This window comes from Coregonus lavaretus (genome assembly GCF_964263955.1).
Source record: "Coregonus lavaretus genome assembly, chromosome: 9".
Lineage (NCBI taxonomy): Eukaryota > Metazoa > Chordata > Actinopteri > Salmoniformes > Salmonidae > Coregonus > Coregonus lavaretus.
This window is the reverse complement of record NC_139996.1, coordinates 46015473-46035874: the sequence shown is the minus strand read 5'-3', so window position 1 is coordinate 46035874 and position 20402 is coordinate 46015473. Positions and strand designations below refer to the sequence as shown.

Genomic DNA, 20402 nt, shown 5'->3' with positions numbered 1-20402 from the left:
TCCCATTCTTCTCTGCAGATCCTCTCAAGTTCTGTCAAGTTGGATGGGGAGCATTGCTGCACAGCTATTTTCAGGTGTCTCCAGAGATGTTCGATTGGGTTCAAGTCCGGGCTCTGGCTGGGATTCAAGGACATTCAGAGACTTGTTCCAAAGTCACTCCTATGTTATCTTGGCTGTGTGCTTAGGGTCGTTGTCCTGTTGGAAGGTGAACCTTCGCCCCAGTCTGAGGTCCTGAGCACTCTGGAGCAGATTTTCATCAAGGATCTCTCTGTACTTTGCTCCGTTCATCTTTGCCTCGATCCTGACTAGTCTCCCAGTCCCTTCCACTGAAAAACATCCCCACAGCATGATGCTGCCACCACCACCATTCTTCACCGTAGGGATGCTGCCAGGTTTCCTCCAGACGTGATGCTTGGCATTCAGGCAAAATAGTTCAATCTTGGTTTCATCAGACCAGAGAATCTTCTTTCTAATGGTCTGAGAGTCTTTAGGTGCCTTTTGGCAAACTCCAAGCGGGCTGTCATGTACCTTTTTACTGAGGAGTGGCTTCCATCTGGCCACTCTACCATAAATGCCTAATTGGTGGAGTGCTGCAGAGATGGTTGCCCTTCTGGAAGGTTCTCCCATCTCCACAGAGGAACTTTTGAGCTCTGTCAGAGTGACCATCGGGTTCTTGGTAACCTCCCTGACCAAGCCCCTTCTCCCCCGATTGCTCAGTTTGGACGGGCGGCCAGCTCTAGGAAGAGTCTTGGTGGTTCCAAACTTTTTCCATTTAAGAATGATGAAGGCCACAGTGTTCTTGGGGTCTGAATACTTATGTAAATAAGGTATTTCTGTTTTTTGTTTTTAATAAATTGCAAAAATGTCTAGAAACCTGTTTTCGCTTTGTCATTATGGGGTATTGTGTGAAGATTGAGGATTTGTATTTATTTAATCCATTTTAGTATAAGGCCATAACGTAACAAAATGTGAAAAGTAAATGGGTCTGTATACTTTCCGAATGCACTGTATATGCAGGCCTACTGTAGGTGAAGTACAGTATGAGAGACCTAGCTTTTAATAATCTTTTTCATGAATAAATGACACAGTACGTTGTAGTACAGTAGCTAACTATAATATCCTTCATGTGCAATGTACTAGCTTTACTCCTCCAGTCAAGGAAGTCACTAAAGAGCACTGATTTCCCTCCTTCTGACACAAGCTGTCACTCCCCCTGCTGAGAGGATGTGAAATGAAATCATCTTTCCCTTTCCCAGCTCTGTTATGTCTGAGTAGTGTAGTACAAGTTGGCACTAGTGGCTATCTCACTGGCTATCTTCTCTCTCTCGCGCTCTTTCTCTCACTCACTCATTCACTCAATCACTCTCACTCACACTCACACCTACACTCACACTCTCTCTCACACTCTCACTCTCTTGCGCACTCTCTCTCACACTCAATCTTTCCTCTTGCGCACTCTCACCATCTCAATCTCCTTTGTTTTTCTCTCTTTACCTCTCTGTTAAAATCTTTGTTCCTCTCTCTGTGTTTTGGGTCACGATGCATATGATACTCGGCATACAGGATTATGCTGCCGTTTTTTGAGCCAGGCTGGATGGTGCAGGGAGAAACTGCTGGGTGAAATGAAGTCTTCTGCAGACAGCTTGCCTCCATTTATGTCTGCTGGTTTGTTTGGGTGTTTCTGTGTTTGCTTTGCAATATCAGAATTCTGAGAGTTTTGAGGTTCTGTGTGCAGGTGTTTTGAACCAGAGCCTGCAGTAGCTCACATCGGCAGCAAGGTTGTCCTTCCTTCCTCACCCCTGCGTTTTCTTGTGTGTTTTCCCACATCCAGGCTGGTCCAGGGACACTTGCTATGGCTGCAGCCATCCAGGACTACCAGAGGACTGAGACAGATGGACTCAATGAGGTGAAAAGCCACCTGGAAATTGCCTTACTGGAAAAGTACTTCCTACGTGAGTACTGCACTGGATACTGCAGCAAAAATTTTCAACCTAGGTGAAAGTTTGTCAAACCTTGCAGAAAGGGATAATATCTTAACACATTTTGTTGTTTGATTGCCAATCTACACAGCAGCTTTGGATATCTGTCTTTCCTGTCCAGGTGTCCACCATCAATAATACTGTTCACCTCTGGTTATTTTCCTGTGTTTGGTCCGGATTGCGTTCTCACCTGCAGCCAACCGCACCACGGTACAAACAGAAATGGACCGAGACCACCCTTTTTGAACTAACAACAGTGCGTTGTTTGGTGCATTCCCAAGTGAGGATAGAGTGTTCACACCAGTCCAAACTGACAAACTAAGGGGGTAAACGCACTAGAGTTAGAAGAAGAAGAAAAACCCAGTTCCAAACAAATTTGGTGTGAAAGCCACCTCAGTTGGTGAACTAATTGGAATTTGTGTACATTGAATTTGTCTCACTTTCGGGACCCTCCTGTCTGCAGAATTACTGGCTCATATAACCCTCTGGCAACGTTAAGTGTTAGCCTCTTATTAGCCTAGCTAGGTCAGTGACCATACATAGTATCTGTGAGTGAGTGACAATCACTACTAAATGGGGACCATATGATTACGTTTGGGCAGCTGTAGTCAACATACTCTGGCATGTATCAATACATTTCACACATTGAGCAGATGAAAGTACAGAAGAGGTGTGTGTGGCCTTCATTTCGCATCAGCCCTTCATCTGGGATGCAGGATGTGTGTGTCAGCAGTATGTGTCTCATTGCAGAGCCCATTGACCTCTGTCATTGGCCACAGTTAAAATAACATCAAATCACGCATCTACAGTAGCTTTGATTGGACTGATCATGTCAACATCATACTTTCATAATCTTAGCTAGCAAGCTAGCAGTCATCATCATGAAACAAGTCGGCAATCTACTGGCAAATCCTTTTCAATCCTTGTCATATGAAGATAAATAATTAAGAGAAATTATAGATAAAACGTTTTGGCCATTGGACATAAACATTACACAACAAGTTTGAAATTGCAAATTCAACAGTGAGTGGTTTGGAAGGAATCACTAGCCTGCTATTCAGTGGAGTGGGTGTGAGGACCAAGTCTGTGTTTAAGGGGCTCTTTTCCAAGCTTAAAAGGATAAACATTCAACATTGGCCATGCTGTCAATCCAGCATGACTTCTGCCACGCTCAAAACAACTGGAAACTCGTAACTGGGAAATCTCAGACTTCAGTGAGTCCAAGACAACTGGGAACTCGGGAAAAAACGAGCTCCGACTGGGAAAATACGTGTTGAAAGGTCATCCAATTCTGAATTTCAAGTCAGGAACTCTGGCCTCTTTCTAGAGCTCCGACCTGAGGATCACTGACGTCATCATGATTCAACCTTTTTCCGAGTTCCCAGTTGTCTTGAAAGCAACGTAAATCCAGAGAATGTCAGGCTTTGATGACAAAGTTTCATGACAGAATTTGCCCATGAAGGACTGCCACGCCACCTTTCTGTTCAAGTGAGCGAAGCAAAACAAGGTGAATCCAAAAATGTATTATATGCTGCTGCATAAATGATGTAATATGCCAGGGAAATATGTATACTGTAGCTAAGAAAGTAATCCTAAGTGTATGTTGTGAAGTAAGCTGTTAGTAGCCCATGTTCCTCACCCTAATAATTGGGTCCCTTTTCCCCTCATAACTTAGCCTACTGTTCTGACTTAGTGGTACACATTTAGCCTATAGTCTGTTTTAGAGAAATGTAATCATCAAATATTGTAAGAGCTTTCATTGTCTGCTTATATGCCCCCTTTATTTATCCTACGGTTCTGACTTGGTGAACAGGGAGAATACTGCAAGAATGGCCCATGTTCTGTAGCTGTACATTTCAAAAGTGCTGAACAAATAGTTATATTGATTACATCCGTCCTAGCTCGCTCATTAATGTCTTAATCGAAATTACGGATTGTCTCTTATCCGCTCGTTTTCCCCTTATGCCATAGTTTTTATATCTCAATTGTCAGTAGAAACCACATTTGTTTAAGCAAGTCAGCCATATCAGCTATGTTTTTTTTAAAGGCAGTGAATGAGGCTGAATGAACTGTTTCACTGCCAGTCAAGGCTCTGCTGATAGCCAGGTGTAGCAACCAGTGGTAAGGTGTTGGGACTGCTATTGGGACTCTGCTGTTGGGACAGCTTTATGTAGGCCTTAACAGTTTGTGGGCACAGTTTGTCACCGTTATAGTGCAATTAATGTATTGTTTAGTGTAGTGTAGTGGCTTTGCTGGCAATGTTTATTTATTTTAGCCCCACCAATATTTACATGCTAAAATCGCCACTGGCCGGGAGAATGTTTATCATGAGCCTTCAGGGAGCTGGTAAGTTATTGATTAAATGATCAGCTTTGTCCTTTAATTCTGCTTTGATGAGTCAGTAAGACCTGCAGCTCAGAGACAAGTTCAGGATTGGTGCTGTTGTTTTGCACTGTTTTGGCAAACCTTGCCTATTAAAGTGATCCAGACTTTAATTTCAATTAGTGTGTTTGCAGGTTCAAGAGATTAGCCCTATGCTGATCAGAGAATGGTTAAACACACACACATGCACACACACACACTACAGTAAACGCAATCGCTACCAGGAATTACCAGTTATATTTACACACACCGACTGCAGTCATGTGTTTAATACACATGCACAGCACACACTGCATTGCTGATCAATTGAGGCCAATCTGCCCCGCGATCAATACATCTGTCTAACAGACAGTCCATGTTGTGATATCATCAGCCTCTACAACTGCACAGACAAAGGCATTACCACCCATTTGAGTTGAATACAATTGACAGATTTAATAGTGCTGTAAGGTTGACCATTTCCCCTAAATAGCTTGGATTTCACACTCGCAATCTATCATTTCACACAACCTGCAACAGGAAGAGCCTCACAGAGGGCCAGGAATGTGTATTTATATCCCTCCTTGCTCTCTTGATGTGTAAATCCTAGAGGCATCCCTTTTACCCCCTGACCACCTGCACTGACTCTTCTGCACCTTAGCGCAACACACACACACACACACACACACACACACACACACACACACACACACACACACACACACACGACAACTGCCGCTACCAGACTCGTATTTACTATTGCTAATAATACTCAATTGAAACAATTGCCACCAAATCCCCCTTCCCTGATACATGTGTATTGTACTATAAATTGTGCCTTCCTGTATTATACTTATGCTAAAATGTTTATTATATTCTACTGAGCCATTTACTTTATGTTTGTATTCATATCTTTTATATTTCTTACTGTTTTTGCATTGTCGAGAAGGAACCTGCAAGTAAGCATTTTTTGGGATGCTGTATACCATGTGTATCCTGTACATATGACTAATACAACTTGAAACACTTCACAAGATTCTAAATAATCACTGTGCCAGTAAATCAAATATATGGTTGTTAATAATTGATGTTACAGAAGCCTCTCTCCACTCAGAAGAAAGGCAGGCATGTATTGAAGGACCATTGGGTGTCTCTGGTCTGATTCACTGGTACAGAGACTGAAGGATAAGAGGTCACACACAGTTAATTTTACAGTAGTACTTATGGGATCTTCAGAAACATTCAGTATGGCCTCTCCCTTGCTCTTGGCAACTATGAATCTATGCTGGCTAGAAACCACAATGCATTTTTATATTCTCCAATTCCAACCTCGTCTGTTGACACGCCTGGGCGTGTGTAAGCAGGGCTACACTTTCAACGACAATAGCGGCATAGAATGTTGTAGTTATGTTAGATGAGGTGGTAGTAGTATAAGATGTATTTTAATTGGCGTTATTTATGCATATGTTCTTAAACACTGTTAGTAAAGTAGTCCAGGTTCTGTTGCACTTTTGATGTAACAGCTTGCCCACAGAGATATGGATATGTTTCTACGACAGCAAGTGTTTTCATTGTCCAATAGGGCCATATCTAAAATATATTTAACTTTCACTTGAGCTAAAGGTTGGTAGGTGCTAAAGAGGTTATACCTCCCAGGTTCCCCGTATTTGCGGGCCAGCTTCTATCATTAGAGATATCAGGGGATGTGGGTGTGGTGCCAAAATGAGGCAGAAGCAGTTTTGGATTGTTTCCAGTTTACTCTGCTAGTCTCTGGCTCCAGGCCAAAACAAGGGCAAGTCACATGAGTCCACATCCTCCTGTTTGACATTGTGAAATGCCTGGGAGAGGTTGCATAGCAATACCTCAGGAATCTCCAGGCTAGCCTGAAGATGTCATTCCACTCGCTGTTTTCCTTGTTGTGAAGCCTGGCACAGGCCCCTCGGGTTTCTCAGGGAAAGTATTAGTGTGAAGAGATGCTGCATGTCCTGGATGGCAGTAGTCCTTTATCTCCCTTTTTTTAAAATAGTAGAATACCTCTGTTTACCCTGGCACTCCTTTCCCTAGCCTGGCAACATATCCATTAGCTAAGTGTTAGCCAGTGATAAAGATACAGCACTTCCCTTACCACAGATGTCCCATGAGACTGACGCTGAAATGTTTACTTAAATATGATAAAAGACGAGAGCGACCTCAACAGTGTGTTGGAGACGCTAACATAAATTGTTGTCTTGTGTTGGCAGCTAGCCAAAACAAGGCACTGTGGGAAAGAAGAAGCCAGAAAGTCAGAGAGATAGAAGCTGGTCCTCAAATACGGGGAATCTGGGAGGTTCAACTGCTCTCTGTGACTGCCGATAACTTCAGAACAAAGTAGATATAATACAAATACAAAGTTACCAATGTCTTTGCAATTGATACAAACCAGCGACGTATATAAAAAGATGCTTCAAATTAAAACTGAGATGACTGCATTAAAATACAGTAGGCCTATTTCAATCATATTGAAATACATTTCATGTTCAATCAAGTTCTATGTTGCTACTTGTAGGCTACTGTCTGTAATTTGTCTCAATATATGTCATGATGTGTAGCCTAACGTGTGCAATGATTAGCAAAATCTTGATTTAGTGCATTATTACAGGGTAAGCAATAGAATAAGCCGCCTCAATATTTGCAGCCTTAGGTGATAGACATTATCTAGGAGCTGATCCGTCGTCAGTATTGTGGAATAATTATAATGTTAAGGTAAGATTTGAATGGAGAAATCTGATCCGAGAGCAGTGTTGCCTTTCCTGCAATCCTCCGTATTGACACATGCCTCAACGACGCATTTAGCGAACGTTCTCTCTGGGTGGTATTTTGGGAAATTTATGTTACATCTTCGGCCGTTTGTAGGAAAGATGCATCGTTAAAACACTCTCAGAAGCCTAAATTCCATCGCTATCGGGAAACCGGGCCCTGGACAGTTGAAATGAACATAGTTGATATCTTGTCTATCTCCCTCATATTGCGTTAGCCTATCCCATTCAAATCATATCAAGTCATTCTTTCTCTTGGGGATTAAGGAAGGACAATGAGGAAGTGTCTTCTTGAGATCTTTTCTATATCTGTTATTCTGTGTCATGGGGGGAACATCCCTTGTGAAAAAGAAATGTTTCTCTCTTTTCTAAGGTCTTAGTTTAATTACAGTGATTAAGTAGGTTGAAGTGTTCTCTGACAGAACTCTGTGCTACATTCATTTTTAATTACCTAAAACAAGTGCTAAACGAGACAAGCTTTACGGGTCCTAATTCATCTTCCTTTTCCCCGCTCTCTGCTCGGGCAAATAAAAGCTCAATGGTTTGGGGACTGTTAAGGCAGTTGTGGGCAAAAATATCTGTTCCCATGGAACAAGGGTAGGCAACCCTGGTCCTGGAGTGCAGCAGATCATTATTTTAGTTCCAACCAGGCACCGCATCTGATTCTACCAATCACCTTATCAAATGTGCTAATTAGGCAATATCAGTGACTGGTTAAAGACTTACCAGTTTGTCCAGGTGCCTGTGACAGTGTTTCTCTAGGAGCAGGGTAACTGTGTTAGAAATATGTATTGGCTGAGACAAATGTATAGGCTTTTATTGCTTTTATTTTTTTCAGAGGAGGAGTTGAGGAAACTTAGAGAAGAAACCAACATAGACACATTGAAACAGGAGTTGGAGAAAGAGAGATCGAAGAGGCTGGACTTGGAACAGAAACTGAACTTGGAAGTTCTCAAAATGAGGTAAGGGGCATGTGCGCACATGCTCCACTGCTGACGTCCTTGTGTTAGTGTCTGTGTGTGTGTCAGTTATATTTGTCAGTCCCTGTTGAAAATGGAGCCTCTCCCTGGAGTTGGGAGTGGGAATTTCTCATGATGCAGAGCCAGGCTGCCAATAAGCAGTCTTTATTTTTTATTTTTTTTATTTCACCTTTATTTAACCAGGTAAGCCAGTTGAGAACAAGTTCTCATTTACAACTGCGACCAGGCCAAGATAAAGCAAAGCAGTGCGATAAAAACAACAACACAGAGTTACATATGGGGTAAACAAAACATAAAGTCAAAAATACAACAGAAAATATATATACAGTGTGTGCGAATGTAGTAAGTTATGTAAAGCAATAAATATACCATAGTATTACCACTGGAATGATAGATGTGCAAAAGATGATGTGCAAATAGAGATACTGAGGTGCAAATTAGGAAAATAAATAACAATATGGGGGATGAGGTAGTTGGGTGGGCTAATTTCAGAATGGCTGTGTATAGGTGCAGTGATCGGTAAGCTGCTCTGACAACTGATGCTTAAAGTTAATGAGGGAGATAAGAGTCTCCAGCTTCAGAGATTTTTGCAGTTCGTTCCAGTCATTGGCAGCAGAGAACTAGAAGAAATGGCGGCCAAAGGAGGTGTTGGCTTTGGGGATGACCAGTGAGATATACCTGCTGGAGCGCAGACTACGGGTGGGTGTTGCTATGGTGACCAGTGAGCTAAGATAAGATGGGCATTTGCCTAGCAGTGATTTTTAGATGACCTGTAGCCAGTGAGTTTGGCGACGAATATGTAGTGAGGGCCAGCCAACAAGAGCGTACAGGTCACAATGGTGAGTAGTATATGGGGCTTTGGTGACAAAATGGATGGCACTGTGATAGACTACATTCAATTTGCTGAGTAGAGTGTTGGAGGCTATTTTCTAAATTACATCGCCGAAGTCAAGGATCGGTAGGATAGTCAGTTTTACGAGGGCATGTTTGGCAGCATGAGTGAAGGAGGCTTTGTTGCGAAATAGGAAGCTGATTCTATATCTAACTTTTGATTGGAGATGCTTAATGTGAGTCTGGAAGGAGAGTTTACAGTCTAACCAGACACCTAGGTATTTGTAGTTGTCCACATACTCTAGGTCAGACCCGCCGAGAGTAGTGATTCTAGTCGGGTGGGCGGGTGCAAGCAGCGTTCGGTTGAAGAGCATGCATTTAGTTTTACTAGTGTTTAAGAGCAGTTCGAGGCTATGGAAGGAGTGTTGTATGGCGTTGAAGCTCGTTTGGAGGTTTGTTAACACAGTGTCCAATGAAGGGCCAGATGTATACAAAATGGTGTCGTCCGCATATAGGTGGATCCTAGTGTCACCAGCAGCAAGAGCGACATCATTGATGTACACAGAGAATTGAACCCTGTGGCACCCCCATAGAGACTGCCAGAGGTCCAGACAACAGGCCCTCCGATTTGACACATTGAACTCTATCTGAGAAGTAGTTGGTGAACCAGGCGAGGCAGTCATTTGAGAAACCAAGGCTATTTAGTCTGGCAATAAGAATGCGGTGGTTGACAGAGTCGAAAGCCTTGGCCAGGTTGATGAAGGCGGCTGCGCAGTACTGTCTTTTATCGATCGCGGTTATAATATCGTTTAGGACCTTGAGCGTGGCTGAGGTGCTCCCATGACCAGCTCGGAAACCGGATTGCATAGCGGAGAAGGTATGGTGGGATTCGAAATGGTCGGTGATCTGTTTGTTAACTTGGCTTTCAAATACTTTCAAAGGGCAGGGCAGGATGGATATAGGTCTGTAACAGTTTGGATCTAGAGTGTCACCCCCTTTGAAGAGGGGGATGACCGCGGCAGCTTTCCAATCTCTGGGGATCTCAGACATTACGAAAGAGAGGTTGAACAGGCTAGTAATAGGGGTTGCGACAATTTCGGCAGCTGATTTTAGAAAGTAAGAGTCCAGATTGTCTAGCCCAGCTGATTTGTAGGGGTCCAGATGGGCAAGTTGCAGCGGAGGGTGCAGAGCTGGTGGCCTGGGTAGTGGTAGCCAGGTGAAAAGCATGGCCAGCCGTAGCAAAATGCTTGTTGAAATTCTCGATTATTGTAGATTTATCGGTGGTGACAGTGTTTCCTAGCCTCAGTGCAGTGGGCAGTTGGGAGGAGGTGCTCTTATTCTCCATGGACTTTACAGTGTCCCAAAACCTTTTGGAGTTAGTGCTACAGGATGCAAATTTCTGTTTTGAAAAAGCTAGCCTTTGCTTTCCTAACTGATTGTGTTTATTGGTTCCTGACTTCCCTGGAAAGTTGCATATCGCAGGGGCTGTTCGAGGCTAATACGCCACAGGATTTGGCCTCCCGAGTGGCGCAGTGGTCTAAGGCACTGCATCGCAGTGCTAGCTGTGCCACTAGAGATCCTGGTTCGAATCCAGGCTCTGTCGTAGCCGGCCGCGACCGGGAGACCCATGGGGCGGCGCACAATTGGCCCAGCGTCGTTCAGGGTAGGGGAGGGAATGGCCGGCAGGGATGTAGCTCAGTTGGTAGAGCATGGCGTTTGCAAAAATAAAAAAATAATGTATGCACTCACTAACTGTAAGTCGCTCTGGATAAGAGCATCTGCTAAATGACTAAAATGTAAATGTAAAGTGATGTTTTTGTACTAATCAAGGGCAGTCAAGTCTGAGGAGAACCAGGGGCTATATCTGTTCTTAGTTCTGAATTTTTTGAATGGGGCATGCTTATTTAAGATTGAGAGGAAAGCACTTTTAAAGAACAACCAGGCATCCTCTACTGACGGAATGAGGTCAATATCCATCCAGAATACCCGGGCCAAGTCTATTAGAAAGGCCTGCTCGCTAAAGTGTTTTAGGGAGCGTTTGATAGTGATGAGGGGTGGTCGTTTGACCGTGGACCCATTACGGACGCAGGCAATAAGGCAATGATCGCTGAGATCCTGGTTGAAGACAGCGGAGGTGTATTTAGAGGGTAAATTTGTCAGGATGATATCTATGAGGGTGCCCATGTTTACAGATTTAGGGTTGTACCTGGTAGGTTCGTTGATAATTTGTGTGAGATTGAGGGCATCTAGTTTAGATTGTAGGTTGGCCGGGGTATTAAGCATATCCCAGTTTAGGTCACCAAGCAGTACGAGCTCTGAGGATAGATGGGAGGCAATCAGTTCACATATGGTGTCCAGGGCACAGCTCGGGTGAGAGACTTATTTATGGAAAGGTGGATTTTTAGAAGTAGAAGCTCAAATAGTTTGGGCACAGACCTGGATAATATGATGGAGCTCTGCAGGCTATCTCTACAGTAGATTGCAACCCCACCCCCTTTGGCAGTTCTATCAAGACGGAAAATGTTGTAGTTGGGGATGGACATTTCAGAATTTTTGGTGGCCTTCCTAAGCCAGGATTCAGACACTGCTAGGGTTGGTGGAGTGTGCTAACGCAGTGAATAACTCAAACTTAGGGAGGAGGCTTCTGATATTAACGTGCAAGAAACCAAGGCTTTTACGGTTACAGAAGTCAACAAATGATAACGCCTGGGGAGTAGGAGTGATACTGGGGGCTACAGGGCCTGGGTTAACCTATATATCAACAGAGGAACAGAGGAGGAGTAGAATAAGGATACAGCTAAAGGCTTTAAGAACTGGTCTTCTAGTGCGTTGGGTACAGAGAAAAAAATGGGGCAGATTTCCAGGCGTTGTAGAATAGATTCAGGGCATTATGTACAGACAAGGATATGGAAGGATATGAGTACAGTGGAGGTAAACCTAAGCGTTGGGTAACAATGAAAGAGATACTGGAGGCACCGATTGAGTCGGTCTCCACGTGTATGAGGGATGGGACAAAGGAGCTATCTAAGGCAGGTTGAGCTGGACTGGGGGCTCTACAGTGAAAATAGTACAATAAGAAATAACCAAAACAGCAATAAGCAAGGCATATTGACATGGGAGAGAGGTATAAAGCAATCACAGGTGTTATTCGAGAGAGCGAAGACAACAGCTGGTAATGGCAACAAAGTTGCGGTACCGTATAAAGGAACAGTCCAGCAGGCATCAGCTGTATAGCTGAGTTATCATAAGGTCCGGTGAACAGCAATAGGAGAGTTCGGAGGTAGTTCGGGGGCTGCTACAGCACTGGCGAACAAGAGGCACGGCTTGCGTGTGCTAGCGGGCCGGGGCTAGCAGATGGATCTTCGTGGTCGACGTCGTAACGGGAAGCCTGTTGAAACCACATCAGACGATTTCGTCGGCAGACCAGTCGTGTTGGATCGGCGGGGCTCCGTGTCAACACTAGGAGGTCCAGTCCGGTTGACAAAGAGGTACATAGCCGCCGGGAGATGGGCCTGGCTCGAGGCTAGCTCAAGGCTAACTGGTGCTTGCTAAGGGGCAATGGTAATTAGCCAACGACAACAGCCATTCGGTTGCAGCTAGATAGTTGCGATGATCTGGCGCTAGGGTCCAGTGATTCCGTCAGAAAATCCGATATGCTCGGGTCGATAGCACGCTGTGCAGACTGGCCGACAAATTGTCCAGGCTAGATCTAGTGCTGGCTGGTGGGTAGTGCAGTACACGGACAATGGTGAAGACGCTAACGGTGGCTAATAGCACGTAGCTAGCCATTCGGTTGCAGCTAGACTTTAAGGTTCTTGATAAAAGTTTTAAAGAAATAATAGAATCCTTTCCACGTTGGGTGAGGTGGGTTGTAGGAAAGTATATTTAGTTAAAAGAATGAAAAGAAAAATTGAGAAATACATACAAAATTGACAAAAAACAAAAAACTGGCTATTTACACAAGGATACTACAGAAAACACGACCGCACTGCTACGCCATCTTGGTATACTCTCATGCACATAGTGACACACTCCCTCACTGCCATAGCCTTTCTAACACTAAACTTTGCTCTGGAAGAACCGGACCCAAAGGTCCCTTATGAGATATGCCTAACTCATTCAGTATAAATCACATTTGTGTCTGATAAGTGACAACAATAGTCCCCCCCCCCCCCCCCCCCCAATCATTTTACTTTCACTTGTCTGACACAATTATGTCTCAATAAGTGAATGTGTTTTTTTGAAGCCATGACTAATGCTCTACCTACCACTAATGCTTTTTTCTCCTGTTCCTAGACCGGAAGATACCCCACCACAGCTACCCAGAGAAACACCTCCACCTCCCACTGCCAACGGTACAGGAAAGCCAGAAACAGATATTCCACAATAGATAGCTAAAGATACGCACCATGACAGACACGCTAATTCCCACATTTTTTTTGAATATCTGTCATTGCAGACTTGACACTCACCAGATTTCAGCTCCATAACACGCCATCTCTCACCATTCAAATGACCTGTCTCATAAGGTTTCAGAATGGAAATTAGGCATTGGAGATGAGTTGAAAGAGTGACTCATCTCGTCTGCCTGTATTTTTGGCTCTTTGAATCTCAGGGCTCGGCATCTCTGTGTGGGACTTAGAAAAGCACATAACTTCGCCTCTAAGCCCCTGTGCTCTCTACCCATCAAAAACCAATCTCTCTTTTTCCCGTGTGTGTGTGTGCAAAGCCTAGTATAAGTAGCAGGAAGTGTGTGTAAGTGGGACCGCTCCAGTGAAGGCGTGGCGACAGGAGGAAGAGAGATTAATTGCATCCCTCTCCTTCTCTGTAGGGAATGTCACACATTCATAGGTGGATGAATGCAGCTGTGGAACATTGCCTCTTATGGTGGAACATTGCCTTTGTACTCCCCTGTGACCATGCGAAAATCTTGATTTGATCTCACACCAGGTTTCTTCATTCAATTCAGTCAGCCTTGTTTTCATATAAGGGTTTCTTTGTACTGCGAGTGGCTGCTTGAACCCCTCAAATAGATATTGTCCTTCCCCCACAAAAATCTGTAGTAACATGATTGGCGTTCCATTGTTTTAGTTTTAGAGTCCAGACACTGTATTAGGATAGTGACATTTTTGGGGGAATCTGTACTCCAGCACTTTGGATTTGAAATGATACAATCACTGTGAGTTTAAAGTGCAGACAGTTAGCTTGAGGGTATTTTCATCGATATCAGTTGAACCGTTTAAAAATTACAGCACTTTGGGTACATAGTCCCACAATTTTAGGGGACCAAAAGTATTGGGACAAATTAACTTATATGTGTATTAAAGTAGTAAAAAGTCAAGTATTTGGTCCCGTATTCATAGCATGCAATGACTACATCAAGCTTGTGACAATACAAATTTGTTGGACGCATTTGCTGTTTGTTTTGGTTGTGTTTCAGATTATTTTGTGACCAATAGAAATTAATCGTAAATTAATTGTATTTTATTGTAAATAAGAATATAATATGAATTGAATAACTTTAGAGCTGTAACGATTTGACACTTTAACTTCGGTAAAAGGCAAAAACAAACGCATACTAGTAGGATAGTAGTAGTCATCGCTCCTGCTCGAGTCTACATATTCTGGGTGATGAAATACGTGCAACGTCATCTCACTGGCTTCGTCTCTGTGCCGAGCTCTCATTGGCTATTGCTAATCACCGTTCTCAAAAATTGTTGTTACACATCTCACACTACAAGAGCATTGCAGATTTTGTGCCGATAAAATCAAACATGTTTGAAAATATCGGGACGTCTGGGACGGCTCAAAGACGGGATCTGTAGCCCTCAGATTGCGTCTCTGACCTGTTCACATTAAACAAGCGCCGAGTAGGCAACGACGTCGGGATTTTGTCTCCGTTTTCAAAAACTTGTGGGACAGCAAAATCGGGGCCAAAATCATGTAGTGTACGGCTGGCTTTAGTCATCGCATCCCACAGTCTGTTGAATTTGATATCGTCTTATGTTAAGTGTGTCTGTCCACGAGAGATTAGGTATTTGCAGATTTAAGAATTCAGTCTATGTGGCCTTATGCTTGACCCCAGACATAAACACCTTTAAAGCAGGGATCAGCAACAAGATTCAGCCGTGGTTCGATTTTGTCTTGAGCTGATGGTCAGGTGGCCGGAACATACTGTAATTACAAATAATTTGTAAGACTGCAAATTGACCGCAAGATGCTTAGACAGATACAATATGTGACTGACCGGCTCGATTCGGTCCTATGTAGCAACATTTGAAATTGTGTTTTTTACATTGGATAAAAGTAGAGACTCAGAGCTAGAAAATGGTATATCATACACTGCAGTTGAGGAACAATGGGAAAGTAATTCTGCTTAGAAAGTTGATAAACTTGAATGCCCTTGAATGTTTTAGTACACCTACTGGAGAGCTCTTCTTTGTCTACACCCATTCAGCATTGTTCACACCCTCGTAAGCCTTAGCCCCACCCATCTCTTTAAGGATTCATATGTGAGGTCATGTGCTAAACAGAGTAAGATAGTGTAGTAAACAACCAAAGATTTCAAGACTAAAAGTAGTGATAGTAGTAGCAAAAATACACTTTATTTAGTCCAAAATATGACCGTAATCACCCCTGGCTAACTTGATGGGTCATTTAATCATCTGGCGAAGTGGAGTGTTTTGTTTAGCTAGCTAGCTAACAATGAACCTAATGGTGCTTTCAAGACAACTGGGAACTTGGAGAAATACGAGGTCAAATCATGACGTCAGTGATCTTCAGGTCGGAAAGTTGGGGCTCTAGAAAAAGGCCAGAGGTCCTGAGTTGGAAATACGATTTGGATGACCGTTCAAAAAGATTTTTCACAGACAGAGCTTGTTTTTTTCATTGTTCTCAGTTGTCTTTAACATGCTGAAGTCGGAAGTCTGAGATTTCTGAGTTCCCAGTTCCCAGTTGTTTTGAATGTGGCAATAATCCCAACCCATATACTACTAGAAATACAAACTGATTGTCATAGCTAGCCACCATGCATGAATCTGCAGGTAGCAAAAGCTAACCAACTAGGTTCAATGTTAGCTAGCTAGCTAACATTAGGCTATAACTAGCAATGCAAATGGCTTTTGAAATACACATAATACTAATACAACACAGATCATACACGTAACATTAGCTAGCAAGCCAGCCAGCCTGATCACCGACGACAATGAGACAGCCTATAGGGAGGAGGTCAGTAACCTGGCAGTGTGGTGCCAGGACAACAACATCAGCAAGACAAAGGAGCTGATCGGGGACTACAGGAAACAGAGGGCCGAGCACACCCCCATCCACATCGACAGGGCTGTAGCGGAGTGGGTCAAGTTCCTCGGTGTCCACATCACTAAGGAATTATCATGGTCCACACACACCAAGACAGTCATGAATAATGCACGACAATGCCTCTTCCTGCTCAGGAGGCTGAAAAGATTTGGCATTGGCCCTCAGATCCTCAAAAAGTTATACAGCTGCACCATTGAGAGCATCTTGACTGGCTGCATCACCGCTTGGTATGGCAACTGCTTGGCATCCGACCGCAAGGCGCTACTGAGGGAAGTGCGTATGGCCCAGTACATCACTGGGGCCAAGCTTCCTGCTATCCAGGACCTCTATACCAGGCGGTGTCAAAGGAAGGCCCTAAAAATTGTCAAAGTCTCCAGCCACCTGTCATAGACTGTTTCTTCTGCTACCGCAGGACAAGCGGTAACAATGCACCAAGTCTGGAACCCACAGGACCCTGAACAGCTTCAACCCCCGAGCCATAAGACTGCTAAATAGTTAGTCCGGGTAGCTATTGGTTAACTATCTGCATTGACCTTTCTTTACTCATCACATACGCTGCTGCTACTGTTTTATTATCTATCCTGTTTCCTAAACACTTTATCCCTACCTATATTTACATATCTACCTCAATTACCTTGTACCCCATGTACATCGACTTGGTACTGGTACCCCCTGTATCACAGGAGGTTGGTGGCACCTTAATTGGTGAGAACGGGCTGGAGCAGGAGCGGAATCAGTGGAATGGTATCAAATACATCAAAAATGGTTTCCAGGTGTTTGATGCCATTCAATTTGCTCCATTCAGGCCATTATTATAAGCTGTTCTCCCCTCAGCAGCCTCCAGTGCCGTTAATGTTACTCATTGTGTATTTATTCCTCGTGTTATTTTTCTATTATTTCCCTTTTTTTCTCTCTGCATTTTTGGGAAGGACCCGTAAGTAAGCATTTCACTGTCAGTCTACACCTGTTGTTTACGAAGCATGTGACAAATACTATTAGATTTGAACCACCCACCACCACATAGTCTCGGGACTCCCAGAATCTATGCTGGAACATTGTTAACATTATGGGAGGCAACCCATCTGCCTTGGGAGACTAACCACCACATTACTCGTCCGCTCAGCCACATTCCATACTAAGCGAGGATGGGGTACAGATTTGAATGGTACTCGTGAGGTGTTTTGGGGAATAACCAGAGTTGTCTATTTTAATTGGGTGTGATGTCAGGCTGCTATTATTTTTAGTGAGGTGTCTCGTAGAGAGCTGTTAGTCAATTCGTTCCAGAGACGTGCTGTAGTGACAATACAGTATGAGGGAAAGGGAGATTAGAGAAACTGCTAAATAAATACAAGGTGTTTGGATACACTGTAGTCCAGATGAAGAAATACAGGTGCTAACGTAGGCCTAACAAAAAGCATACATAGTGTTGTATTCACATAATTTCATACTGCTACAAGCATAAGTCGTGTAACATTGATTTGAATACTGGTCAAATGTATTTCCATTTCATGCCAAACAACAGGGTTATTTCATACAGTATAAGCAGTGGTCACCAATACTAGTCCTGGAAAGCAACAAGGTGTGCAGGCTGTTGTTCCAAGCCAGATCTAACCGACCTGATTCAACAAAACAAGATCTAACAATATCCCATCTGTTCCTCTGCCCCTGCAGACAAGCAGAAGGAGACCATGTACTCGTGGCTGCAGGCTTGGCTGTACAACAGGTTTGGAGCGTACATCGGGGACTTCCGTTTCCAGCCGGAGGAGAACACAGTGGAGCCAGAGGAGCCGCTAAGCGCTAAGAGGTGAGAACTACCACAATTTCTTACCCATTGAGAACATTTGTAGGGATAGTTTTGTGGAATTACCCTTACCTTGAGTTCTACCTAAAGGCCCATAATGACAGAATCTACAATAATCCATTGTTTACTTCTGCCACAGCCAGGAGCTAGCATAATAGGCATCGTCCAAATTCATGAATGTAAACCGGTGGACCAATGTTAGCAAAGCGTCACAATGGGCCTTCAGCTAGGGTTGCAAAGATACTGGTAATGTACCAAAGTTACCAGAATCTTCAGTATTTTTGGTAATTAACCGAAAATCTATGGCAATCTATCGTAACTTTGGTAAGTTATACTTGAATAACTTTTTTAAAAATCTATTCATATAGTATTCATTGTCCATGAGTTTCTAGTAGATAAACCACAGGAGTATCTAATCAACAATGGCATTATTTTCAATTAACTCTGCAAATCTTCCAACTATTGACTTTTCTTCACAACTGCCACCAGTCTGACAACAAAACATTGACAACAAAACATATTGACATAGTAAAATAAATTAAATGTATAATTTTTTTATTTAAGAGATATTTCATGCTGGAACCCTCATATTTGATACACACACACACACACACCACATGTTAATGTTTTTAAATGTATGTAAATTGTAAAGTATTTTGTCTCTAATGTCTTTTTCGTTATGTGTCGGACCCCAGTAAGACTAGCTGTCACAATTGCCGTCGGCTAATGGGGATCCTAATTAATCAAGTCAAATATTTAACACCAATGGTATTCACTAAGTTGGTTTATATTTAGGATAATGTTTTACAGCTTTGTCATTATATTTTTTATTTTTAAATCATCTTATTTAAATTTGCAATATATAACTTTTTGGGCGACCTGACCAAATTCACATAGAAATGTGAGTTATAAATCTTTCATTCTCATTGAAAGCAAATCTAAGAAGCGTTAGATATGTTCTATGTGGCTATTTCTATGCTTGCCGTTCTTAAATTTTGTTTTTGCGTCTTTTACTTTCAGTTTTGTACACCAGCTTCAAACAGCTGAAAATACAATATTTTTGGTTATTGAAAATATATTTTACAGTGGTTTAGATGGTACAATGATTCTCTACACTATGCATTGCTTGTTTTGTCACAAACTGAAATTAGGCGAACTATTAGAATTTTAGCAAACAGGAAATGGCTAAGCGATTTCTGCATATTGCACCTTTAATTATTTAATATTTTAAATGTGATAAGGCCACACAGATGGCCAGAGATGATTAGACACCTGTGATAATCTGAAATACCCAAAAGGGCCACTAGATGTCTTGTGATAGATTACATAAAATCCTTGAAAGATACCAACATTCTGGTAGTGTAATGGTAAATGTTGGTAAGGGTAATTCCACCCAAATATGGATTTTGCCTGAATTATCCCTTTAAGATTCTGATTTCAACATTTGCTCTGACATTGCTCCCCTCGGCTTCTCCCCTTTCGTTTCGATCAGAATGGCGGACCAGCCAGCCACTGTAGTCATCAGGTTAACCAGCTCAGAAGACCCTGAGTACATGCTGCTTAGAAAAGGGTCATAAAACTGATGGCTTTGAAATGGGCCTAGAGTCTGTCAGCATGCTATTTATCAGCACCCACCATAAAGTAGCCATCCTCATGACTTCACCCTGATGTCTGATTGGCCTGTTATTATAACTCACAGCCAATCCCAGGGTTTTCAGCACAGTGGAGGTTGTTACCATGTTGTTGTGGAAGTGGGAGGATTGTCTGACCCCTGGTGGCAGGTTGAGTGCACTGCAGCAGGCTGTTGTCATTCTATGCTAGTTAAAACCGATTTAGGATCAGTTCTTCCAGCTCCAATCCAAACAGTGACCTTTTATAGTTGCCCTGGATCAGTCCTCTCCTGAATAACACAGAGTGGAGTCATGGGTACTCTGACTCAAACTGTGTCATGAAACTCAATCCAAGTACAATAGACGGAAGGGGGAGAGAAAGAGGGGAGGAGAGGAAGAGAAGAAGAGAACGCTCAGTGTTAACAATGCCAGTATAGTCAGTATAGTCAGTAGTCTGACTCTTAACTGTGTCCTGTAACTTTATCCAAGTACATAAGAGGGTGGAGAGTGAGAGAGCAGAAGAGGGAGGGGAAGAGAAGGAAGGAGCATTCGCTGCACCCTGCCAGTTGAAATGACCTTGATGTTAGTTTTGGAGGCAGACAAAAAGGCTTTGGCAGTGATTCTTCCAGGCAACACATACTTTCTCATGAAGGATAGCTAAATGCAATGAAATCATTTGACTCTCCCTCCACCAAAACCTACATAGCACTGTTTGTGCTTTTGCTTGT

At 43.0% G+C, this 20402-nt stretch overlaps 1 protein-coding gene across 4 annotated transcripts in view; it reads left to right on the top strand.

The window, feature by feature from the left end:
* LOC311134577 (GRAM domain-containing protein 4-like) overlaps positions 1–20402 on the top strand; it is a 67838-nt gene that overhangs the window by 27792 nt on the left and 19644 nt on the right. For all 4 annotated transcript variants that reach the window (XR_014613706.1, XM_084168305.1, XM_084168304.1 and 1 more), the window contains exons 3-6: positions 1832–1952; positions 7974–8097; positions 13243–13301; positions 17935–18067. Coding sequence is in view for 3 of the 4 variants with exons in the window: in XM_084168305.1 (XP_084024431.1) it covers positions 1832–1952; positions 7974–8097; positions 13243–13301; positions 17935–18067 (437 nt within the window). In the remaining variant the exon portion in view is untranslated. The remainder of the gene's footprint in view (positions 1–1831; positions 1953–7973; positions 8098–13242; positions 13302–17934; positions 18068–20402) is intronic.